The 24,987-nt window shown below is 44.8% G+C and overlaps 3 protein-coding genes across 4 annotated transcripts in view; 2 read left to right on the top strand and 1 right to left on the bottom strand.

Annotated features, from left to right (window-relative positions):
• The window catches only part of RHPN2 (rhophilin Rho GTPase binding protein 2), a 47,415-nt gene extending 31,629 nt beyond the window's left edge, over window positions 1–15,786 (top strand). The window contains exons 7-15 of the mRNA XM_081032491.1: window positions 598–764; window positions 2,875–3,062; window positions 3,466–3,622; window positions 5,203–5,322; window positions 7,228–7,422; window positions 10,281–10,357; window positions 11,116–11,262; window positions 11,665–11,820; window positions 14,449–15,786. Of these exons, the coding sequence (XP_080888617.1) occupies window positions 598–764; window positions 2,875–3,062; window positions 3,466–3,622; window positions 5,203–5,322; window positions 7,228–7,422; window positions 10,281–10,357; window positions 11,116–11,262; window positions 11,665–11,820; window positions 14,449–14,715 (1,474 nt within the window). The 3' untranslated portion in view covers window positions 14,716–15,786. The remainder of the gene's footprint in view (window positions 1–597; window positions 765–2,874; window positions 3,063–3,465; window positions 3,623–5,202; window positions 5,323–7,227; window positions 7,423–10,280; window positions 10,358–11,115; window positions 11,263–11,664; window positions 11,821–14,448) is intronic.
• A 132-nt stretch (window positions 15,787–15,918) lies between these two features.
• FAAP24 (FA core complex associated protein 24) lies at window positions 15,919–19,166 on the bottom strand. Of its 2 annotated transcripts, XM_081031889.1 has the most exons (5): window positions 19,112–19,150; window positions 18,699–18,817; window positions 18,437–18,576; window positions 18,103–18,255; window positions 15,919–16,980 (listed from the first exon to the last, which is right to left on the bottom strand). In XM_081031889.1, exons 2-5 carry the CDS (start codon window positions 18,802–18,804, stop codon window positions 16,732–16,734), a joined length of 648 nt encoding a protein of 215 aa, XP_080888015.1. In that variant the 5' UTR covers window positions 18,805–18,817; window positions 19,112–19,150; the 3' UTR covers window positions 15,919–16,731. The 2 variants fall into 2 exon arrangements, with proteins under 2 accessions (XP_080888015.1, XP_080888016.1); XM_081031890.1 differs by lacking the exon at window positions 18,437–18,576 and having other exon boundaries at window positions 15,928–16,980; window positions 19,112–19,166.
• Window positions 19,167–19,351: 185 nt separating this feature from the next.
• Window positions 19,352–24,987, top strand: part of CEP89 (centrosomal protein 89) — a 47,858-nt gene continuing 42,222 nt past the window's right edge. The window contains exons 1-2 of the mRNA XM_081031487.1: window positions 19,352–19,546; window positions 21,346–21,452. Of these exons, the coding sequence (XP_080887613.1) occupies window positions 19,508–19,546; window positions 21,346–21,452 (146 nt within the window). The 5' untranslated portion in view covers window positions 19,352–19,507. The remainder of the gene's footprint in view (window positions 19,547–21,345; window positions 21,453–24,987) is intronic.

Genomic DNA, 24,987 nt, shown 5'->3' with positions numbered 1-24,987 from the left:
CAGTTTACATTACAGTTCACCCTTGGTGGTGTACGTTCTATGGGTCTGGACACATGTATGACATGTATCTACTGTTACAATATGCAGAGTAGTTTCCCTGCCCTGAAAACTGTCTGTGCTCCACCTATTCACCTCCCCCCCACCCCCCTCTGAAACCCTGGAAACCACTGATTCTTTTTTTTGTCTCCATTGTTTTGCCTTTTCCAGAATGTCATAGAGTTGGACTCCTACAGTATGTAGCCTTTTCAGACCTGGCTTCTTTCACTTAGCAATATGCGTTAACGTCTCCTCCATGTCTTGTCATGGCTCAATAGCTTAGTTCATTTTAGTGCCATAGTTATGCACCGAATGGATAGGCCACGATTTGTTTATCCATTCACCTACTGACAGACCTCTTGGTTGCGAAACCTTATTTTTGTGTGCGCTTGTGGGTGTCTTCAGTGTGACCTGGCCCATCACCTTGTTTGGAAATGAAAGCCTCATTGCATGTACATCTTTGAATTTTATTCAAGAAACAGATTTTGTTTATTTTTCACCCCAAAGTGGCATTTACTAGCCAAGTAATCCCTGTTCTCACGACACATTTATATTAAATAGGTATGACTCCCTCACTGGTGTCCCAGTCAGCCAACAGAACTTGCTGCTGGAGAAGGCCAGCATTCTGTTTAACATTGGAGCCATCTACACACAGATCGGGACCCGCTGCAATCGGCAGGTGCAAGCTGGGCTGGAGAGTGCAGTGGACGCGTTTCAGAGAGCCGCAGGTGTGTCTCCAAGAGGCCTGCTGGGATAGTATCCTGGCGCTGCCAGTTGGCACTGGGTACCCCAGCCAAAGTGGGTCTGGGGGTCCTCCCCAGGCCGCATGGGCCTGAAAAGGCCAGGCCAGTTTCCAGCGCTGGTGTCATTTCCCACCAAGAGAAGTACTTAATGGTTTAAACCCTGTCGGCTCAATCTGGGTTATGGCTCATGGGCACAGTGAATCCCGTGGTTAACAATTAATCTTTTCCAAATGAGTGGCCCCAAGGATGGCAGTGAATGAACTGTTACTTTGAATACTATATTGAAGAAGAGAGTACGTTTTACCAGCTAGTGAAAATGTATGCTTTTTTATTTTTTTAAACCACGTGTACCTCACTAGTACCTATTACTATTTATTATGCCTTTATATGTTCATTCTATGAAGCCTGCCCACCTGAGGTTGCTTTTTTCAGCCCTTTGTCAAGCAACGCCTAGTGCGGACTCAGGGTCGCCAAGCCAGGTGCCGCTCACGGGTTATTGAGGGTTCTGCCTCTCTCCCCTCTAATAGGACTTGTGTCAGGCATAGCTGGCGTGGGCAGTGGTCAGCCAAAACAGTACCCCAGCGCAGCCCACAGCACGATCCCCCGGGCTGGCACCACAGGTCTCCTTCTGTGCCAGCTTTCATCACTCTGCTTGGGGGTGTTCCCCTGACAGAGAACCTTCTTGAGTATCTCATGTTGCTCTGCAGGGCTGTGAAGAAGCATAGCTTTGCCATTTTCTCTTATTATGGAGTTGCTTGTGTTACAATGATTGATCCCTCAGGATGAACCAATTTGCTAAGATTCCGCGTGGGAGTTGATTTCTTTAACTGTAAATCCTTTTCTGGGCTCATCTTTCTTTCTGAGGAATCTTTATCAGGTGGACTTTGTGACTTGTCTCTGAGATTACAGATATGAACCTGAGAACAGAGTGGAGGAACGGCAGAGGGGAGCAAACAGCCTGCAGCAGTTGCCATCCTTCTACAGGGTGGTTTATGCTTTGTGACAAAACCTGAGGAACCAGTTAGATGGGATTCGTGGCTGGAGATTTTATTTTAGCTCCAGGTTGATTGTCAGTTTATGCTGTGACAGTTAATTTTCTAAAGCATAAAAAAAGTCAGCTGAGGGCTACAGCATGAAATTTTCCATTGGAATGGGCTGAGATGATCTTTCCTGGGGCTGGGGAAAAGCCCCCAACTTCTGAATGACCCAGGTGTGAAGTGTTAGCCTCCCCGGAAAGCCCCTCAGTCTTTCTGCCTGCCTGCTTTCTGCTTTTGCCTCCATCAAATGCCTGGTCTTGGTTGGAATTTCTCACAATTGTCCTAGAAGAGACTGGAATGGACCAGAGCAGGCTGGTTTCCTTTCTTGAAAACAGGTGTAAATGTTTTGGAAGAGAATCCAATTTTTTTTTTTTAATTATGGTAAAAGACACATAACAAAATTACCATTTTAACCATTTTTAAGAGTATAGTTCATTGACATTAAGTACATTCACATTGCTGTGCAACAACTATCAATCTCCAGGATTTTTTTCATCATCCCAAACGGAAACTCTGTACCCATTAAACAGTAACTCTCCATTCCCTTTTCCCCTCAGTCCCTACAGCCACCATTCTACTTTTTGTCTCTATGAATTCCAGACTATTCCAGATACCTTGTCTCAGTGGAATCATACAGTATTTGTCCTTGTGACTGGCTTGTTTCACTTAGCACAGTATCTTTATCCATATCGTAGCATGTGTCAGAATTGCCTTCTTTTTAAGACTGAAGAATATTCAACTGCCTGTATATACCACATTTCATTTATCTATTTTATCCATTAATGGACATTTGAGTTGTTTCCCCTTTTTTTCTTTTGTGAATAATGCTGCAGAGTGCACTAGTGAACAAGTATCAGTTGAAGTCCCTGCTTTCAATACCTTGGGGTATATACCTAGAAGTGGAATTGCTGGATCTTATGGTAATCGAGAACCAGATTTTTTAAGATGCTCCAGGATACCAGTTTTAAATTTCTTCTTCTGTCCTTCTCTTTATTTCTGAACAGCAAGGTGAAATAAGTATGATCCCCAACTAATGTGCAAAAAATTTCCAATCGTAGGGGTTTTAAACTACCTGAAAGAGACATTTACTCACACGCCAAGTTATGACATGAGTCCCGCCATGCTCAGTGTGCTGGTCAAAATGATGCTTGCACAGGCCCAAGAAAGCGTGTTTGAGAAACTCTGCCTTCCTGGGTTACGGAATGAGTTCTTCATGCTGGTGAAAGTGGCTCAGGAGGCTGCCAAGGTAAGTCTTCCTGGTTCCCATGACTTTCAGGGGTGGGTGGGATGCATTGGTGCGGGCCCACTGGGAGCAATAGGGGCTTCCCATGGCAGCCGGCCCAGGACCTGGGCAGCATGCCTGCCCAGGCCAGAGTGTTGCCTTGCATTTTCTTGGCAAGCCCTGATGTTTCAGATACGGATCACTGATTCCATCTGCAGCTTAGCCTAAAAACCAGCATAATGACAGTTGCCTGATCTCCCTGTTAACTCTGACACTGACAGCACGAAGAACCCTTGGAGTCGCTCCCAGATTCTGGAGCGGCCTCTGGCAGGGGCTGTTGCATAGAAGAAAGGGCTCTTTTTCCATAGCCTGGGTGCATGAGGGCCCCTGTGCCAGGCTCCCCTGCCCAACATCCCTTCTCTTTCAGGTGGGAGAGGTCTATCAGCAGCTGCACGCAGCCATGAGCCAGGCACCTGTGAAAGAGAACATCCCCTACTCCTGGGCCAGCTTGGCCTGCGTGAAGGCTCACCACTACGGAGCCCTGGCTCACTACTTTGTAGCCACCCTGCTCATCGACCACCAGTGTAAGACTCAGGGGCTTGGAGGCTCTGGCTTTGGTCAGGGTTGTGGTTTTCCTGCCTCCAGGAGACAATGAGCTGGATGGGAGCTGTCGGCCTGCCTTGGAAATGCTCACAGCCTGGGGACAGGTGGTGGGAAGACAGATGGCCTAGGCAGCTGTCACACAGGCCAGGCTGGGATTAAGGGTTATACGTTCCTGCTGTGGGAGGAAGAGGGGAAGCGTTAATTCTGCCTGGGATGGAGCAAATAGCTTCATGGAGATGACTTTTCACCTGGAATCCAGAACAGGATTAGGACCAGGGCTAAGACAAGTGAGGCTTCAGTCTCAGGCACAAAATCTAAGGGAATGACCCAAAACTCAGTAATCAAGATAACATTGTATGGTGACATTTAAAATGAATCAGAATTAATACAAAAAATTTCATGGTGGTCAACATTTTAAATACAGACAGGGTTTGGTAACAGTGCTGTGCTGAGCCACAATGGAGCCTGAAGCAAAAAGGAATTTGGGTGTTTTGTTTCTCATGGAATTTTTTGCACCTATTTTGATGTTTGGAAGATTGTATTAAACCATTATATATCTCGACTGAGTTTTGGGCATCTCCTTAAACTTTTACCCCGACTTAAGTGCCTCACTCTGCTCATCCTAGTCTTAGCTTTGATCTCAAGTCAGGTGGGGCTTTTGTTGTAATTAGTACTAATCGAGGCAGTCCCAGAGTAATGAAAAGGATCACTTCTGGAGGCAGAGTGCCTGGGTTCATTTCTCCGCTCTGTCATTGACTAGCTGTGTGATCTTGGACAAGTTACTTAGCTGTTCTGTGCCTCAGTTTTCTCATCTCTAAAATGGGGGTATGAAGAGAACCTATATCGCATGGCTGTTAGGAAAACTGAGTGCCTCTATGCAAAGCTAAATAGTATATGGTAGGCTCTCTGAAAGTGTTAACTGCTACTGCTAGTATGATTATGTCATCTATTAGGCAGGGCAAGTCATGTAAGTCAGTGGAAATACAGTGCTTCAGTAATTGTGGAGACAGCAGTGAGGCAGCAGTTGGATTCCTTGGTGTAGTAGTGGGCAGTTTGTCATTTGAGTTGGATTTTGAACTCTGAGGAGTACTTTTCCAGCTGAACAAGGAAGGAAAGGACAGCTAGAGCAAGAACACTGTCTGAGTTCTGGGATGGAGGCCGAAAATGTTCAGGTAGTGCTGACTGCTTTGGTGAGGTTAGAGGGGCACACGTGCCAGAGAGGGTGCAGGCATGGAGGCAACCAGAAATTTGAGGCAGGGCTGTGCCGGGAGGTTCCGTGAGGTGGGCAGCCTGGAGGAGGTCGAGAGCAGGGTCTCAAAGCCACATCATGAGGCCCTAGTGTGTGCCTGGCTCTGAGTGCAAAGACTTGTGGGCTGGGTTGCCTGGGGTGGGTCCAGGGGCCCAAAGGAGACCTAGGGCCCAAGGGCCTTGTAAAACTGGAGAAGAAAGGCACCTAAAGATGTGGGTGAAAGAGAAATCTCTAAATGGGTCTGCAGCGCCATCTCCAGAGCCCATGGCCACAACCTCAAGAAGGAATTAACCCCCCCGGTTCTCATTGCAGTGAAGCCTGGTGCAGATGAGGACCACCAGGAGAAGTGCCTGTCCCAGCTCTATGAACACATGCCAGAAGGACTGACACCCTTGGCCACACTGAAAAACGCTCATCAGCGCCTACAGCTCGGTGCGTATGGGCTCTCCTGCTCCCTCTCCTCCTCCTTCCTCATGTCCCATTTGGTGCCCAGCTTGTCCTGCTCACCGACACCCCCAGACAGGTCCCAGGGCAGGGCTTGGAGACTGGGGTCCTGAGTCACTGTGTCCCCTCTGGATTCAGAAACCATGAGGGGTAGTCCCCTAACCTCAGTGGGCTTCCAGAACTTGTTCTCACAGGTTCTGCGAGGGCCGCGGCTCCCACAGTGAAGCTAGAGCTTTGACAATCTTTCAGCAGCTTCGTGGTTCTTGGGGTTGGCCCTTGGCCATCCTACTGTGGAGGGACATGGTGGTTCCTATTCTCAGGCCACACCGGAGAACTAACCGGTCATGAATCGTCCTGGTTTGGTCTCTGCCATGTTGCAGAGTGAATATGTGCAAACTTGCATTCCTCCACTACCCAAACCTGCCCCCCAACCCCACCCCCCACAGTTTGCCCATTTCAGCGATGGCAAATGCATCCTTCTAGGTGTGCAGGCCAGAAACCTTGGACTTACTCTCCGTCCACATTTGATTAGGAAATCTCATTGACTACCCAGTAAACATAACCCAAATCTGATTATTTCTTACCCTGCCACCCTGGGCCAAGCTACACTCATATCGTGTTTCCCCGAAAATAAGACCTAGCTGGATCATCAGCTCTAATGCGTCTTTTGGAGCAAAAATTCATATACGACCCAGTCTTACTTTACTATAAGACCAGGTATAACATAATATAATATAATGTAATGTAATATAATGTAATGTAATGTAATGTAATGTAAATGTTATAATATAATACTGGGTCTTATATTAATTTTTACTCCAAAAGATGCATTAGAGCTGATTGTCAGGCTAGGTCTTATTTTTGGGGAAACACAGTATAGTGTTTACTAAACAAACACAGACGTGCTGAAGCCTCACACAATCCTGAGGTAGGTATGGTATGATCTCCATTTTTCATTTGAGGAAACAGTGACCCAGAGGTCATACAGCTTGCGCAGCGTTTTGCAGTGTCCTCATACCTGATCTCCCAGCTTTCCTCTTCGCTTCTTCATAGTTTATTCAAAGTCAGGCCACATCAGTCCTCTGCTCACACCCTAATGGCCTCCCGTGTCACCCAGAGTGGGAGCAGTAGTCCTCACCCTGCACTTGTAAGGTTGGACACGGTCCAACCTCTGCTCCTCTCTGCCCTCATTCCCTACCCTTCTCAGCCACTGTCACTCCCTCTAGCCACATCCCCAAGCTCCTTGTGGCCCTGGAACACGTAGGCATGGTCCTGCCCCAGGGCCTTTGCACTTGCTGTTCCTTCTTTCAGAAATGCTCTTCCATCAGATAGCCTCAAGGCAGTTCCCTTACTTCCTTAGGGCACTGTTCAAAAGTTTCCTTCAACACAGACTTTCCCTGATCACCCATCAGAGAAGAGCAACTTTCCATTCCCAGTCTTCTCTGGCCACATCTGCCTACGCTGCTTGACGTTCCTCTATAACCTTATTGCCACACAGTCCATTGCATATTATTTTGCTCTTTAATTATGTCTGCAACCACTAGCTTGTAAACTCCATGAACGCTGAGCCTAGTTTTTGTTCCCTGCTTTCTCTAGTGCCTGGAATATTCGGTAACTATTTGCTGAATGGATGTTTTATAGACGTAAGTGAGCATAGTGCATATGCATTTAAGAGGGGCTCTGTGGGCCACTGTGAGCTGTGCCCTTCTTAAAAAAAAAAAAAGAAAAGAAAGAAAAAAAAAAAAGAAGAGGGACTCCAGCCGTCCAGGCAGATCCTTCAGAAGTGAGAATGTCCATCTCTCTGGGCTGATCCTTGGGCACGTTGGCTCTCCTTGAGGTACATGCGTTGCAATTTAGGACCCAGGTCCCATGGCATTGCTTTTCTGTTGGCAGGCAAGTCCCATCTGCGCAGAGCCATTGCCCATCATGAGGAGTCAGTGAGGGAGGTGAGCCTGTGCAAGAAGCTCCGCAACATCGAGGTGCTGCAGGAGGTGCTGTCCGTGGCACACCAGCGGTCCCGGCTCAAGTACACGCAGCACCAGGAGGACGATGACCTGCTGAACTTGATCGATGCTCCCAACATTATCTGTGAGTGACCTGGGTGCCCGTGCCAGGGGCCAGGTGTGCCTGTGTGAGAGGCAGGGGCCCTCGGGGCAATCAGCCTTTATTTGCTCATCCTGCAGGGGGAGGGCAAACACCCTGCACCGGGAGGGGACGAAATGCTGCTCTTGCTCATTTCCCCCTGCCCGAATCCAGGGCTCCTTTGTGGTCTCAGCCTCAACCCCTTTGCGACATCTGACTCTCCTGCTGCCTCTCGACACTCCTCCCTTGATGTTGGGGCACCTTGTCGCCTTGATCTGTTCCCACCTTCCTCTCCACCCCCCTTTGCTTACTGTGCTTCTTGCCCAATCCCACCCACCCCTCCTGGCATTCTCAAGGTCCACTCTTCCTCATTCACTTCCAACCTCCTTTGGGGTTCCAGACATCACCTCGTCAGGAGACTCCTGAAACTACCTTTCACCTTGACCATTTTTGCTAGACTCGACATCCACATACATTCCGTCTGCCTTCTGGGAAACTGCACTTTGCTAACCGTCTTTTACCTCTGGCTCCATGGTTTGAAAGCCAAGTGCATCCTTATTCCCGCTTCTAGGCTTGTGCTTTCCCTTGTTTTCTCCATCTTTTATCGGCACTAACATTTTCTTTTATGACAAAAATTATTTTTGTTATGAAATGAGAAGTAAAACTTTCGCTGATATTGTGGAACCGGGGGTGCTGGGAAAATGTTTACTTTGTCACTGAAAATTCTTCAGAACCTACCATGTTTCCCCGAAAACAAGACCTAGTCGGACCATCAGCTCTAATGCGTCTTTTGGAGCAAAAATTAATATAGACCCGATCTTATTTTACTATAAGACCGGGTATAATATAATATAATGTGATTATAACATAATATAATACCAGGTCTTATATTAATTTTTGCTCCAAACGATGCAGTAGAGCTGATGGTCCAGCTAGGTCTTACTTTCGGGGAAACACAGTAGATATCCTGTGTGTGTGTGGGGGGGGTGAGAATACTAATATCTACTCTCAGCAAATTTCAAGTATACTATACTCGTATAGTATTGTTAAGCATTGTCACCATGCTGTGTGTTAGATCTTTAGAACTTACTCATCTTGTATAACTGAAACTTTGTACCCTTTGACCAGCATTTCACCTCCCCCTCCCCCATACCTGGCATCCACCATTCTGCTGTCTGCTTCTGAGGTGGACTATTGTAGACTTCACATGTAAGTGAGATCATGCACCACCAGCATTTTCTAAGGCTGTCCAGGGTGTAGAGCACTGACCTAGGTTCAGGAACACAGAGATGAACTGCATAGTTGTTGTAGCCCTTGGAGAGGTAGCAGTCGTTCTGTCCAGGAGGGCAAGAGCTGGGGAGACCTCCCTGAGAGGTGGCTTTGGAGGAGGAATGACTAGGGTCTTCCCACGAGTTAGGGGAAGGAGATGGAAGGTGGACCGATCGAGGGAACCCCTTTTATCCATACCCCTTCCCACCCCACTTCCTACACCTCTGTCCCTAGTCTCTGGAGTTCCACCCCCTATTTTCAGGGACCAGCTCCTTAGAGACAGAGCCCTGTTCAAGCTAGAATCCTGGGCTTGTCTGTAGTAATGTTGGCTAATACCTACTGGGTATTTGAGGCCTGCCAGGCACAACAGTAAGCACCATTTGTATGCAGAATCTCACTGAACTCTTCTTCCAACTCTATGAAGGAGATACTGATATTGCCTTGGTCTGAAAGATGAGCGATAAAGGCTTAGAAAGATCAAAGTCCTTGCCCCAGGTGACAAGGCTGGTCGGGGGAAGCAGGAATGGCTCCCAGAGATTCTCCTTCACGGACACTGGCCACCTCCTTGCCCCTTGTCCACACGGTGTGCTCTGGGGCCAGGAGGTAGAGCCATAACCTCCATGGAAGGTGGGTCACACACGGCTCCTGGTGAGGCTTGCAGGGGTGGTGACACCACTCTTAGCGGATGAGCAGTCTGTCCAAACCCAACGCTACCGTGTTTCCCCGAAAATAAGACTTGGTCTTATGTTAATTTTTGCTCCAAAAGATGCATTAGGGCGTATTTTCAGGGGATGTCTTATTTTTTCATGTACAACAATCTATATTTATTCAAATAGTCGTGTCATCTTCTTCTGGAACATTGTCATAACGTTCTAAATGCATCCGTCTGGCCGACGATCTTAATTGGGGCTTATTTTCGGGTAGGTCTTATTTTCTGGGAAACACGATATGTCAGGCAGATTATAAGAAGCCACAGGATCATCCTGTAAATTGAAGGGTGTGTTCTACCTTGGTGGTGCCAGTCTTCCCCACCAAGTTTCCTTTTTAGACTATTGTTCATATACACTCTGGGATCCTTTGTGAGAAACTGACTAGCCTCATGGTAAGGGCGAATTGGGCCTGCCACAGATATGCTGGTGGAGATCTGAGCTATCGATGGACACGATTTGGCAAACTCACTACTCATTGTGAAATCCTAATGAAAGAGGAATCACATCTCCCCCAGGACTTTGTGCTATGAGACATGGTACTTCCGTAACAGACACACCTGATAGGGTTTTATGAGTGCCAAAGGAAGTCCACTAGAATATAAATAAGCCACTTGAATGTGTCTGGTTCTCACTATTTCGTCCCAGCCCCAGAGTGGGGTATGGCTCATAGTAGGTACCCAAATGGAAGGTACAGGTCACACTGGGCCAGGGGGTTGACTAATAGTCCATCTTCTGTAGTGTTTGTCTAAACCGACAGAAGGGACAGTGACACGGAGAAAGATTTGCTTCCTCTTCCCTTCCGAGTGAAGACTTAGACCTGAGTTTTCAAGGATAACTTTCAATTACAGAAACATTTATGCTTTCCCTTTTAATTTTCTTTTCTAGCTAAAACTGAGCAAGAGGTTGAAATTATACTGCCACAGTTCTCCAAGGTGACAGTAATGGATTTCTTCCAGAAGCTGGTATGTTGAACCCTTATTTCAAAATGACCTAAGGGGGCAGTTTTTATATGTTGCAAGTATGTAAAGGCTATTTTTAGATATTTTAGATTTTTTAAGTAGATATTTTATTTTATTTATATATATATATATATATATATATATATATATATATATATATATTCTTAAAACAAATTTTATAGGGGAACAGTGTGTTTCTCCAGGGCCCATCAGCTCCGAGTCGTTGTCCTTCAATCTAGTTGTGGAGGGAGCAGCTCATCTTCAAGTCCAGTCGCTGTTTTCAATCTTTCATTGCAGGGGCCGCAGCCCACCATCCCATGCGGGAATTGAACCAGCAACCTTGTTGTGAAGAGCTTGTGCTCTAACCCACTGAGCCATCCGGCCGCCCCTCTGGCAGCTTAGTGGCAGCTGGTTGTCTTCAATCTAGTTGTGGAGGGTGCAGCTCACTCACTGGCCCATGTGGGAATCAAACCGGCAACCCCGTTGTTCAGAGCCTGCTCTCTAACTAAGTGAGCCATCCAGCCACCCTTAATTAGATACTATAAATTTTAAAGATGTTTTTATTTAAAACATATTGGCTATTTGGGGGGGAAATGGCAATATTCTCATGACTGCTGTAGCATGTGTTATCCCAGATGGTGTCATGAGCCTCTGAGCAAGGCCAGTGAAATCTGCAAGGACAACAAGGCAACATTTCCTTTAGCTTTTAAATGCCTGATTCAGCCTTCAGATCCTACAGCTAACGATGCTCTATTCCAAAGGGCCCTTTATCTGTGTTTTCGGCGAACAAGAGATGGACACCTCCTCGAAGCATTCGCTTCATTGCGGAAGAAGGGGATTTGGGGTTCACTTTGAGAGGAAACTCTCCAGTTCAAGTCCACTTCCTGGATCCTTATTGCTCTGCTGCGGTAAGCATGCGCCGTTCTAGATTGGGAGCAAAACTCACTAGCATCATTTTCTTTTTTAATTTTTTTTTTTCCAGTTACAGTTGACATTTAATAATATATTAGTTTCAAGTATACAGCAAAAACTCCCTGGCATCTTTGGGGGCAGTCAAACTAGTAAAATACAAAGAAAGCTGCTCAAACAAATATATCTGGGTGAATGAATTTAGGCTTCCTTTATGTAAAAGGCCTGACTTTATACAAAAGGCCTTTCCTGGATGCTACATGCCCGAAGAAAAAAAAGATTAATTTTTGCTTTCTTGAAGCAAACTTACGTAAATATCTATTTTGATAATGAACTTGGAAACTGATTCAGGGAATTGAATGACTAGAACGTTGACCTTTATTCACATCAAACTTTTGTAGCTGGCAGGAGCCAAGGAAGGGGATTATATTGTTTCCATTCAAAACGTGGATTGTAAGTGGCTGACAGTAAGCGAGGTTATGAAACTGCTGAAGAGCTTTGGCGAGGACGACATTGAGATGAAGGTTGTGAGCCTCCTGGATTCTACCTCATCCATGGTGAGCGCGGACACCCCCTGGCAGTAAATGGTGACTGAAGTTGGTGTGATAAGCTTGTCATTGCTGCAATGTGCTCTCCTTGGGTCAAAGAGATCACTGGACAACTTTTAGTTTTGATCGTGTAGGTCAAACCACCCATTGGTTTTGCTGATTACACCCACACGTTTTAATTACGAAAGTACTACATACTCATGGTACAAAAAGGAGTCAAATGATACAGAGGGCTTAAAACGTCGTGAGAAACCGTCTCCATGTGTCAGAGAGCATTTGCTGCTCTCCTATGAGATCTGGGGAAGTGTTTGTTACCTGTGCAAATTCATGTGCATCGTTAAATCCTCCTTTTTTCCCTAAGTGGGAGCAATCGTTCCATATGTACTCTCCCACACTTTGCCACGTTTAATAATGGACCTTAAAGACTTCCCTCTATCACAACGTTCATTTATTCATTCAACAAATATTGAGTGTTAGCGGTGTGCCAGGCCCTCCTTAGGTGTTGGAGCTACTGCTGGAAGTAGATAAGCTTCCTGACGCCTCAAAGCTGCCAATAAGTAAGCAAATAGTCATAATTTTGATAAGTGCTGTAAAGAAAATAAGATGTGTACCATACTAGAATGAGTGGGGGTAGGAGAGGCTCCTCTAGACAGGGTTTGCACTGAGACTTGAGTGACGAGGAAGAACCTCTTGTATTCAAAGAGGTGCAAGAGAAGCGTCCTGGGCAGGGGGACCAATGGATGCAGAGGCTTTGTGGCAGGAATAAGCTTCTGCCAGAGGAACGAAAAAAGAGGGCTTTTCGGCTGGAGCATCGTGACAGCAGTTAAATGAGATGGAAAGGAGACAGGGCCTCATTGGCAGTGGTGGGACTTTGGAGGCCACTGAACCTTTTAAGAAGGGGAATGAAATGGTAGGATGTTTATTTTAGCAGGATGTTTGCTGCCTGGAGGCTGGCCTAGTGGCAGCAGAGTGAGCGGGCTGTGGCAGTCCTCCAGGCCAGTGGTGTTAGCTGCTTACCCTAGGAGGCGTGACCCCAGAGGTGGAGAGGGCTGGATGCACCCAAGACTTATTTTGGAGGTATTGCTAACGGGGATTTGTAGATGATTTGTGTCAAAAAGATGGTGGAAAGAGAGATGACGCCTCAGGTTGGGGCTTGAACAGCTGCATTATTTCTCAGAATGATGGGAACAGGTTGGATGTGAAGGAAGTAGAGGGGAGAGAAAACAAGTCATGCATTGAATGTTTCACATGCCCATAGAGGTCCAAATGTAGACGCAAAGTAGGCCATTCGATGTTCAAATCTTTAGTTCGAGGGAGAAGTCAGAGACAGAATTAAATATTTGAGAGTCATCAGCATAGAGAGGATACTTAAAGCTGTAAGAGACGAAATGAAATTGCCTGTGAGGGGTTGAGGGCCGAGGAGTAGACTCTGAGGTACCACGAGCATCTGGAGTTCTGTTCAAAGAGAAGTGGGTGCCAAGGGAAGTTGTGAAGGGAGGTTGGAGAAAAAGGAGCTTCTGAAATCTAGAGAAGAAAACCCTGCGAGGAGAAAGTGGTTGGCTGTGTTGCAGTTAAGGGGTGCAGAGTGAGGGATGTGAAGAGAGGGACTTCATCCAACAGCAGCACACTCGAGTGAACGCCCGATATTACAACATCACTCAAATTCCTTGCTCTACATTATGGACAATGTACACAACCACTTTAGGTATATTGTATGTATATTTGCATAGATGGCCTGATTTCAGTGCCTGGAACATAGACGTTCAATAAACATTTGGTGAACAAAGCAATCTCAATGTTAGGCAAACCTTAGAAGCAGGTGATAACCCACGTGGAAGTGTTCAGAAAACAAGTTTCTTCGGATCTCCTATTGGAATCCTATACAATCCTTTAAAAGTTAACAGTAGTAGTGTTTAATAGCTAGAGAGTTTCATTTGGGGAGGATGACAGTTCTGAAGATGGATAGTGGTGATTGTTGCGCCACAATGGGAATGTAATTGGTGCCACTGACCTGTACGCTGGAGACGTTAAAATGGTAAATTGTTATTTCCCCAGTTTAAAAAAATAGGGGAAAAAGTTAATAGTATCCTCACCGTGGATTCTATGTTGCCTTTAAAGAGAATGACATTGATCTGTCCCTAATGGCAGGGACTGGAATCCCAGTGACAAAAACAGGGTGCAGACTAGTGTGTCGTGTGTTCCTTTGAAGGAAAGACAAATGGTGATGTATCCTTACGCACATATCATTACTTGTTAAAAGTGTAACAGAAATCGTGTTTACCTCGAGAGAAGGGCCTGGAAGCCAAGGTGGGAGGGACACCTACTGTTCATTGTATGTATTTTCATATTGTTGACCATGAGTATGTATTACTTTTTCAAATACGATAAGAACCTTAAAAAGTGCATCCTGGTCCTTAACCTACATTAGTACTGGTGAGTATCTATATTCCTTAAAAATTGTCCTTGTTTTTAAGAACCTAATTCTGTGTAAGCATTGGCCACCCCAGTTTCAGAAGTGTATCAACTTAATTTTGAAAAGGATGCTGTACGTGCAGAACGGGAGTCTCAAACTTTGCTGTCATTTATCAGATATCTGGAGGATTTCTAACACCCTTTTTCTTCTTTTTCTATATGTAGCATAATAAGTGTGCCACATACTCGGTGGGAATGCAGAAAACGTACTCCATGATCTGCTTGGCCATAGATGATGATGATGATGATAAAACTGACAAAACCAAGAAAATCTCCAAAAAGCTTTCTTTCTTAAGTTGGGGCACCAACAAGAACAGACAGAAGTCCGCCAGCACCTTGTGCCTCCCTTCGGTTGGGGTTGCCAGGCCTCAGGTCAAGAAGAAGCTCCCCTCTCCTTTCAGCATTCTCAACTCCGACAGTTCTTTGTACTGATGCGAGGAAACCAAAACGTGCAGGCCCAAAACATTTCCAGTGCTGACGAGGCCTTCACATTTGTGCCATAATGGAAAATGTCTAGAGTCTCAAGTCCTGTTTTCTCACAGTGTAACCTTACAATGGACATGTCTTTATGAATGAAAGTAACGAGAAACCTAGAAATTTGGTGACAGATTATTCAAGAAATGTCACCATATTGTTGTGGGTTATTTATTACGTAAAGTATTGTAAGTAGAATGGTGTTTAAAATCTGGCTATTTATAATGGCTACAATGATGATTTTTAGTTACTATCAGAGTTAAATTGGGGTTACCCACATTGGTCCTATTTGTAAAAGTTTCCAGGCTTGGGTAATAGATCCCTCCTTAAACCAGAACACAGATGAACCCAAATTAAGGCAGATCAAGGGACGTTATATAACGATGGATTTAAATTAGTGTTACTAAAAACTGTTCCAAGAGCTGCTTTCTAAGGGGGATTCGTTAACCTAAAATGACAAGATTTTACTATTACTTCTACATAACATGAATGCTATTTCTGGATACAATCTAGTGCCAAATTTGTCATGACTTATTAGATAAAACAGTTTAGGAGTGGCTTTTCTTCTAGTTACGTGTCATTTAAAAGTTGCTAACACAGTGACAGTGTTAGATAAAAATGCTGTCTACAAAGTAGATAATATACTGTTTGATACTCAAAACATTTTTCATTTTGTTTAAGGTAGAAAGTGCATAATTGTGTTTTTAAGTCTTTAAGATGGGTTAAAACGTTTTATAAGGTAAATATGTAAATTCTAGTTTAAAGCTCTATGTGACTTTTAAAAATGACATTTTTACAAACTGATTTCTCTTGCTATAAATTGGATGATACTGTGATTCTAGTAAGATTCACTGTTGACATAGAACATATAGCAAAAAAATACAGCATTGAAATCTAATTTTGAGAGTTAACAAGAATTTAAAGTATTTTCTAGTGTGCAATATCAAAAGGGAAGTTTGGGAAAGTGTATCCACTGCTCTTAGGGGCATTTTTATATAAATATTTAAATAAACACATTCACCTGCTTGAGTTAATGTGGTTTTTTTTTTACTTTTTCACTTTAATTCCTTCCTTTCAAATTTTTTCTATCCTAGTGCACATGTTTTTATTGTTTGATTTTTAAAAATTACCTTTCACAAAACAGGACTCTTAAGTTATCTTAGTATCTTTGAACACACATGGCATCTTTAATTGTATTTATTTTTTGAATGGTCAAGTGTACCCTTTGATTCCCCATCCCTCCTTTCTGGATACAGCTGCTCCTGCCATTTTCCGGTGTATCTCCCCATTGTTGGGCTATACATTTACAAGCACATTCTTTTCCTCCACCCCACACACTGGCTTTTTATCTTGAAATGGGTACTCTAGACTCCAAGGCTTTCTGTGTTCAGATGTGCCCAGTGATTATAAACAAACTGCAGCTACCAGGAAGGGAAGAAGGGAGGAGAACAAAGGCTGTACAATTGTTTATTTACACTGGCAGCAGCCTTCAAAGAACAGATATATTAAGACCAGACCTGAAGAACAGTGGCTCTGCCACCAGGAACAAGGGACTTTATGGTACACAGTGCTTCATTGTAGGTTTGTTTCCTTTAGAAGGGCATATCTACCACCTGAAACTTGATAAGACCTTTCCGTGACAGATGCAGGTCAAGGTCACACATTCAAATCTGCCCAGGCTGGCTTTTTGCTGAATCTGAGAGTCCCTAATTCAAGTGACTTTCAGGAAGATGCCCCCTGGCCCTCTTCATGCTAGTAGAATCGGGGCAGTGCCATCTGGGGCCCACTAACTTAAATGCCTACACCCTGAGAGCAGGGCAGGATAACCAGCAGGTTCCACTCAGGCTTCCCCTCATCTTTCACTGATTGCTGTGAGAGGGAATCTTTTTTTCTTGGTTTCTAAATATGAAAAGAAAACAAGACCCTGTAGTTTGTTATCTAAAGGAGAAAATGCAGATGCCGTGAGAAGAACTGTCACCTGGACCGTGTGAAGAACTCTTGAATTTGCTGTGCTACTGCTTGCCCAACGACCAGCTCCAACTCTTGGATGGAAGCATTACTTAGTTGCTGGATACTTGGAAACTTCTGAAGCAGAAGGCGAGCTTTAATTTTTCCAATTCCTGGGATCTGTTGCACAGTTTGAAGGAGGGACTGCTCAGAGATCAGAACCCGTTTCTTCCTGAGAAAAGGGTTCTTACTGGGCTCTTTGGTTTGTTCTTGAACCTGAACCGAAATGAAAGGAAGAGCATGTGAGTGCCCTCTAGAGGACAAGTGGTTTTCTTAAAAATCTGTGGAAATTTTAGTTTTTCCATTTGGTTCAGTTTGACTTAACCACTGCGAATGTTTTCATATACCATGAATATGATTTTTCCAGACATCAGCAAAATTAAAAGATGAACCATATGGTTACATAAGGGAGTAAGCGATAAAAATTAATTTACAAGAACTTGAGTTTTCAGCATGCTTAGGATAAAACCAATGGAAACATACTCTGAAGAATTCAAACATGTTCCTAAGCTCTACTAAGAAACGTTTCAGTTGTATGAGAGTAAAACGATGGCTATACCTTAACTGGACCTGTTTAATACAGGACCCAGAGGGAGCTGGCCTATCAAAGGCGAAGCCCAGTCTTCCGTTAGTGGGGGATTTAGGAAGGCAGATAACAGCATTACATCAAGAGAAGTTAGGAATAGTAAAGCAAAAAATGTGGTAGAGAGACATAGAGGAGAGAGAGCTGTGAACCACATAGGAATGCATTTCCAATTTGGTTCTCAACCCTAGCTGCCCATCAAAGGGGAAGATTTAAAAACAACACAACAAAAATGCTTAGGCCCTACTCCCACAGTCTGATTTTTAATCGGTCTGAGGTAAGCTCACGTATTACTATTTTGAAAAGTTTCCCACAAAATTCTGATGTACAATCAAGTTGTTGTACAATCGAGTAATCAAACCAGGTGCAAAACAAAACGTAAACTTGCACTCAGAGCGCTGTTGTTTAACAAAAGACATGTGAGGATGAGGCAAAGCAACTCCTAGTTGACATTTTCACCAGCATCAGGACAGAATAATGAAGGATGGAGTCATCAGAGCCTGGGAGTCGAAAAATCGGGTCTCCGACGCGTTCACTTTGTTATACACTTGCCGAGAATGGGTGGCAAACTCAGCGGGCTACAGATGCAGCTTCAAAAAGGTTTTCTAAACCAACACAGAGAATTAGATTGGGTTTGATGGACTCAGGAAGAAAGCATAGCAGGGGGGACTGGCTGCTAGAGTAAAGGATCCTTGAAGGTCAGCTGACAGTCCACAAGACAAGGCTATCATGGAGGAGTAGGAATCAGTACTTACTAACTGGAGCAGGAGGCAGGATGCTTCCATTTGGCTGGCCACTGGCAGCAACACCATGCCAAGGTCCAGCACAGTAAACTTCTGTATGGCTGGAAAGTACTGTTCACTCATCTGCGTTTTTTCAACGATTACAATCCCTTTAAGATTACTGGACTTCAAAGAAAAATAAACAACCGTAAACCATTTTGTAACAAAATTCCTTTTCAAGTTTAAGAAAGCTATCACTCCAAGAGTGCTTGGCATGGGCAATGGTTTTATAGCATTATTGCCAACGTAAGAAGGAGGTGGAACAGAAGTCAATTTTCAAGGTCAGTTTCTTCAATTCGGTACTTACATTTCTAACCACAACAAGCCTCTTTCGGTAGCTATTTCCTGCCACCAAATCGGCTTCAGTGATATAAAGAATGCAGGATCTGCTAGACAAGTAAAAATCTACCGGTGTCAGGCCATCCTCAAAAATAAGTTTGATTTTCCCTTAAAATGCAGACAAGAAAATAAGTTCCGTGAGCTCTGATGCAAAGGGGGCAATTGGTAAAACGTTTTTTAAAAAGTGGGTTGAGGAGAGCGAGGGTTTACACAGAGTGCAGCCCACCGACCTTGCATTCCTTGCGCCAGCTGCGACCCACGCCATTTCTCATGGGCCACAACGTGCCCCAAAGGCACGTGCACTGGGCCTGTGACATCAGGGGGGCTCCTTTCCATCCTCGGCCTGGATCTAAACAGGGAAATGCAAGACGGCCCTTGAGCAGGCTCTCCTGACACGGCCCCACATTCCACTCGAAGGTGGGGCCTCTTCGGCAGGAGCCGGTCTGCAGTGTTCTCTAAAAGACTGAATTATTTGCCAAAGTCTAAGGACCTGAAAGTTTCTGTCCCTCATTTTCGTCACCTGCCTGGTTCCTGATACCTACTCAGTCCGCGCTGTGGCTCCTCACTCCAGTCCAGGGCGGGGCCCGAGCTGGCCGGGGTCCCACCTCAGTCCCACTACAGGGGCGCCGGGGACTTTACCTACCGCGCTCCACTTCTGGTTCCCGCAAGCACAAGCTCCGAGTCCTTCGTCTTGCCCGCCCTCTGCCTCTCCCAGAGTCGGATTGGCTGTGGCGTCAGAGATCGACATCTACTCTGGCCAATAAGAGAACGGATCGTGCTCACAGTTTCCGCCCCAGAGAGGATTTGAGTGGACCCGCTGGTTGCCAAGAGCGACGGGTATGCAGTATCCTTGGCTCTAATTGGCCGGCGAGAAAGCAGAGCCAGTGGCAGACGTGGGTGTTGCGAAGTGCTTTGCGTTGAAAATGCGTCTGGGCTCAGCCAGCGGGCGGAGCCAGGCTTTAGGGAGCGGTCCTAGGCTTTGAAGTGACCTGTGCTTTGTTCGGTCCAGCTCCGGTGTGACCACCGCCCCGTAGCAAGGATGCTCCTCGGGTTTCAGAGACGCCGCAAGGGCCGGTTTGTAAGTAGATCCTCGCCCGGCCTGCGCTCCGGCCTGGAGGCCAGGAATAAAGGGAGGAGGGTTTGAGATGTGGCCTGAGATTGAGGCCAGGTAACGGCCAGAGGGAGTGGGTTTTCATTCGAAAAGCCTTGATTTTTCGTGTTCTGAAGACTCCTTTATCCCAGGGTCAGCCTCAGTCGGACAGGAACCTCCCTGTCTATCCCGCAGCATTCGCTCGGCTGTCGGGGAGTTAGTTCACTCCGGCACACGGCGCAGTCCTGCTGGGTGTTCCCGACGGGGAGTCATTCTTGATTCCTCTCTCTGCCGCCCACCACGGACACCCCATCAGCAAGATGCATGGATTCCACCCACCGAATACATCTGGCAGCTGTTCCCGCCCCCGCCGCGTCTTCCAGCATCTCCCTGTACTGCTGCAGCGGCTCCGCGCTACTTCTCTGCGTCCCCTCTCCGCTTGGCAGCCAAAGAGATTCTTTTTAAACGCAAATCTGATCGTGCTACTTCCCTCATTAGAGCCCAATGCCCCCAACTCACTCTCTCCCCGTCTCCTTCCCTCTGCAATGTCTGCTCTGCAGGTTGGCCATGCAAGTGAAACTGGGGTGGAGGGAGGGCTGCAGGGGACATTTGGAAGGTCTGCCCGTCCCTCACTCAGGGGTCCCCCAAACCCTGGCTGTTTCTTCTGGTTGCTCCTCCCTTCTGTCCCCTATACCTTATGCCTACCACTGCCTGATTAGTCTTTCCAGGGGCCAATTTCAGGGGGTGCTCCTTCCTAGGCCACAGGATCTCCTTAGTCTGGTATCAAAACTTAAATGGAAACAATCCCCACTCTTACCCCATCCCATTGTTCTAGCCTCTCCCTCCCAGGTGCCTCTGTGATTTCCAGAGCTCTACCACTAATGTCTTGCTTCATTCTTTTGTTCATGGTGTTCCCCCTTCCTACAATGCTTTTCCATCACATTTCCCAAATGTGAGAGCAGTCGCCATCTTTGAAGACCCAGTCTAAATGCCTCTGTGATTTTTCTCCAAGGAGACATTGGAGGGCCCCTTGCCGGCCCCCAGACCTGAAGGACCGTTTCCCTCCCTGGGCCACCTCAGCACTTTGTCTTTACCTTGCCATAAGTCTGTGTCATATAATAAATATTTGGGTGTTTTTCTTCTGTACTGTTCCTCCTTGGGGATGAGGACAAGGTTTCTTCATTGCTGTCACGGTGTTTGGCCTCTAGTACATGTGAATGAATGGCTGGTGCACAGAAAATGATTGGGCTACACTTAGAACCTTCTGAGAGACTCCCAGGTGCCTAAAGCAGGATTCTGCGACTTGCGTTGTGTGTAGGAAACTAGTGTTTGTTATTCTGCATCATGGAGACTACTTAATCTTTATTAAGCCCCTCTGAGGTGTTAGACAGTGTGCTAAGTGCTAGAGTTCAGGGTTGATAAAGACAAGAAGGTAGTCTGCTCTCAGGAGGTTTCTGCAGGAAGGTGGCAAATGAGTGAGTAGCGTCATCAAGGGCCGTGCTGTGAGACAAGTGGAGGTGCTGGAGGATGATTCGGGGTCAGGGAAGCCGCTCTGAGGAAGGAAGGATGAGGGTCCCACAACAGGCAGCTGTAATGGTGCTCCCGGGGTGGGCATGCTTGCCTGGCCAGATGGGGATTGGGGATAGCAAGGGGTGGAGTGGGCTTCTGGTGGGGCTACATCCCTGGGTGGCCAGTGCAAGTGTCCCCTCTCAGGCCCAGGGAGGAGTGGTGGCAGGACCTAGGTGATTCCTTACACCAATGACCTCTACTGGGTTTTATTTGTGCAGAAACACATCATCCATGGCCTTCTCCCTGCAGCCAGCATCGCACCAAAGGCAGCTGTGCCCCGGACACCTCCTCCCCGTAGCCCCAACCCCTCTCCAGAGAGACCAAGGTGAGTCTCAGGTGAGCAGACACTGAGGTAGGTCACCCTGTGCTCAGCCACCAAATGGTGGGTTCTGGAACTGTTCGAATTGGCAAGAAAATGGTAAGTTAGGTAGTTTGAATCATGTCCCTTGAGATATTTGTCAGTTTCATAATTTAATATGGTTTCTCTGTGGGCTAATGGTCTAACCCTTTCAGGTGTATGGAGTTCTCATGTTTCATAATTGAATGCAATTCGTGTTTTTTAAAATAGAAAGCATTAAAGCCCAAGTATTTCGGGTGATTGTATGTTGAAAGGAATTTGAGTTGTACAGATAATTTTCTTTTTAAGCATGTTTGCCTTTAATAACTGCTTGTGGGAAGGAAGGAGAAAGGGCTTCTCTTCCCAGGGCCTGGGTTTTCCCCCATCCTCCAGTGCTCCTAACACCAGAGAGCTGACTCTGTTTTATACCTAAACCCCTGCCTGTGCCTCCAAGATTTTAGACACAGGAGAATTTTAGACTATTGTTTATCTATAAGATACTCGGGTATATGACTTGACTGTTACCAGTGAGAACAAATTTCACTCAAGGGCGGTACGTTCTCTTTAATGTTCTTTGAAACTAGGATATTGTATGCCTCTTGTTTCCCCCAAAATAAGACCTATCCGTAAAATACGCACTAGCATGATTTTTCAGGATGCTTGTCATATAAAATAAGCCGTAAAGCATCTTTTGGAGCAAAAATTAATATAAGACCCAGTCTTATTTTCGGGGAAATATGGTAGGGCTTATTTTATATTATAAGCATCCTGAAAAATAATGCTAGGGCTTATTTTCCGGTTAGGTCTTATTTTTGGGAAACACAGTATATAAAAAACACTGAAATATTTTTAGTGTTTGTTTTTCATTGAGTACCATCTCGATAACAAGAATAGCCATTTAGTAGTATTTACTCTGTGCCAAGGTCTCAAGTAAGTGCTCTAGAAGCATTGTTTCATTTCATTCTCTCATTGACTCTATAAGAGGGGTCCTGTTGTCATCTCTTTCAAACTCAAGTGTGTGTCATTTGCCCAAAGTCTCACAGCTGGCAAACTGTGGCATTGCTGCGATGCACTTGAAGTTCGTCCCACTCTTCAGTGTTTGTGTGAACAACCCTTAAGTTGTGTCATTAGGACATAGATGTTTATGTGTCAGCAATAGTGAGAGTTACCTTAATGTTCCATTATAAAGCAGAAAAACAAACCAACACGTGTCATTTCAGGGCAAGCATGCTATAGACTCATTAGAAAATGTCTGTAGTTTCCTGTGCTTTACCTGGATCGTAATCTTTATAAACCCCAAATAATCTACATGGCTTTAGCAAATCTGGCCTACTTCTCGATCTTTTTATTTTTAAAAATGACATTCAAATTAATCTTTGATATTATTCCACTTCACATGTAATAGTGTAAGAATCTTACAGCAATTTACTTGTTTCCTCCTTCCCATCCTTTGTGTTACTGTTATCATATATTTTAATTCTATAACCCCCCCAATATGCTATTACTATTTTTGCTTTACACAGTCATTTATCTTTTTAAGAACTGGTTTTTTTTTAGGTATAATGGAATATGATAAACTGTACATAATAAAAATGCACAATTGGCGTGTTTTGATAAGTTTACACTCATAGAACTGTGAGCACAATCAAGATAATGAATATATCCGTCATCCCCCCAAAGTTTCCTCTTGCCCCTTTATAATTCCTTCCTCCTGCCCCTCTCTCCCATTCTCAGGTAACCTCTGATCTACTTTTTGTCACTATAGGTTAGTCTGCATTTTCTAGAATTTTATATAAAGGGTATTATACAAAATTATTATGCTGGCTTCTTTCAACATAATTATTTTGACGTTCATCCATATTATTGTAAAAATCAGTAATTTGTCCTTTTTATTGTCGAGTAGTATTTTGTTATACGAATATACCACAATTTGTGATCCACTCACCTGTTGATGGATATTTGAGTTGTTTTCAGTTTTTGGCTACTAGAAATAAAGCTGTTATGAACATTGCGCATAAATCCTTGTTTGGACATATGCATTCATTTCTCTTAGGAGAGGAATTACCTGGGTCATATACCAGATATATATTTATTAAGAAATTGCTGGGATGGCTGGATGGCTCAGTTGGTTAGAGCAAAAGCTCTTAACAGCAAGGTTGCTGGTTCAATTCCCACGTGGGATGGTGGGCTGCACCCCCTGCAACTAAGATTGAAAACGGTGACTGGACTTGGAGCTGAGCTGCGCCCTCCACTACTAGATTGAAGGACAACGACTTAGAGCTGATGAGCCCTGGAGAAACACACTATTCCCCAATATTCCCCAATAAAAAATTTAAAGAAAAAAAGAAATTGCCAAACTGTTTTCTAAAGTTGTTATTCCATTTATGTTCCCACCAGCAGTGTCTGAATTCCAATTTCTTCACATTCTCACCAACACTTGGTTGGTCAGGTTTGTGTGGGGTTTTATAACTTTATTTGACAATCAGCCATTAGTTCTCATTTATATTTATTACCCGTAGGTTTTTGAAAGTGGTGACAGGTGCATAGGTAACACTGTGTAGAGCTTGTTTGGTTAAATCTTCATGTTCATTACGCATTCTGGACAACCATACATCAGTAAGGTATGGAACAGTCCTTATTCTTTTGGCCCAACAGCTTTGTAGAGCCTGGAGTCCATGTGCATATCAGGAATTCCTGTCTCCTTGCTGGCAATTTTTGAATCTCTTTGAATGCCCAAGGGACCATTTCTTGAAGCTCACTCCGTGGATGCGCTTGTGAATGTTGGTGGGGTACTCTCTGGTTGCCACCTCAGTGATGGCAGAATGGCCCTTTCTCACCACCCTTCTTTGTGGGAGCCATTCTTTCAGGCCCAGGTTGAAGAGGAAGAGCCTGAGGGATTGATTGTCTTGGCCAATCTTTAATTTCGACCATTCTAATAAGTGTGTAGTGGTATCTCATTGTGGCTTAATTTTGCATTTCTCTAGTAACTAATGGTATTGAGCATCTTTTCAGGTGCTTATTTGCCATTTGTGTGTGTTCCTGTTGTAGTGTCTTGAGAATTCTTTATATATTCTGGATATGTCCTTTATCAAATACGTGATTTGAAAATATTTTTTCCCTATTGGTGACTTATCTTTTCATTCTCTTAACAGTATCTTTCAAGGTGAAGAAATTCCTAATTTTTACAAAGTTCAACTTGTCAGTTTTTTCTTTCAGGTTACGATTTCAATATAACATCTAAGAAATCTTTGCCTAATCCAACGTCACAAAGATTTTTCTCCTTTATTTTCTTTCAGAAGTTTTATAGTTTTAGGCTTTACATTTAGGTCTATGATTCATTTTGAGTTAATTTTTGTGTGGTGGGGGATATGGGAGTTCCTCCTTTTTTTTGCATATGGGTATCCAGTTGTTCCAGCACCATTTGATGCAAAGGGTGTTTTATTAGTTATCTATTAGCATGTGACAAGTTATACCAAAACTTAGTGGCTTAATACATAAAACATTAGTGTTTTTTGTCTATCTC

Source organism: Rhinolophus hipposideros, assembly GCF_964194185.1.
Source record: "Rhinolophus hipposideros genome assembly, chromosome: 21".
NCBI classification, from domain to species: Eukaryota; Metazoa; Chordata; class Mammalia; order Chiroptera; family Rhinolophidae; genus Rhinolophus; species Rhinolophus hipposideros.
This window is presented reverse-complemented; position numbering and strand designations above follow the sequence as displayed.

Coding starts and splice junctions, on each gene's coding strand:
- FAAP24 (XM_081031889.1), bottom strand. CDS start 18,804: ATGGAAAGGAGCCCCCCTGATGTCACAGGCCCAGTGCACGTGCCTTTG. Junction 18,577..18,698: donor GCTGGCGCAAGGAATGCAAG/GTCGGTGGGCTG, acceptor CTGCATTTTAAG/GGAAAATCAAACTTATTTTT. Junction 18,256..18,436: donor GGCTTGTTGTGGTTAGAAAT/GTAAGTACCGAA, acceptor TTTTCTTTGAAG/TCCAGTAATCTTAAAGGGAT.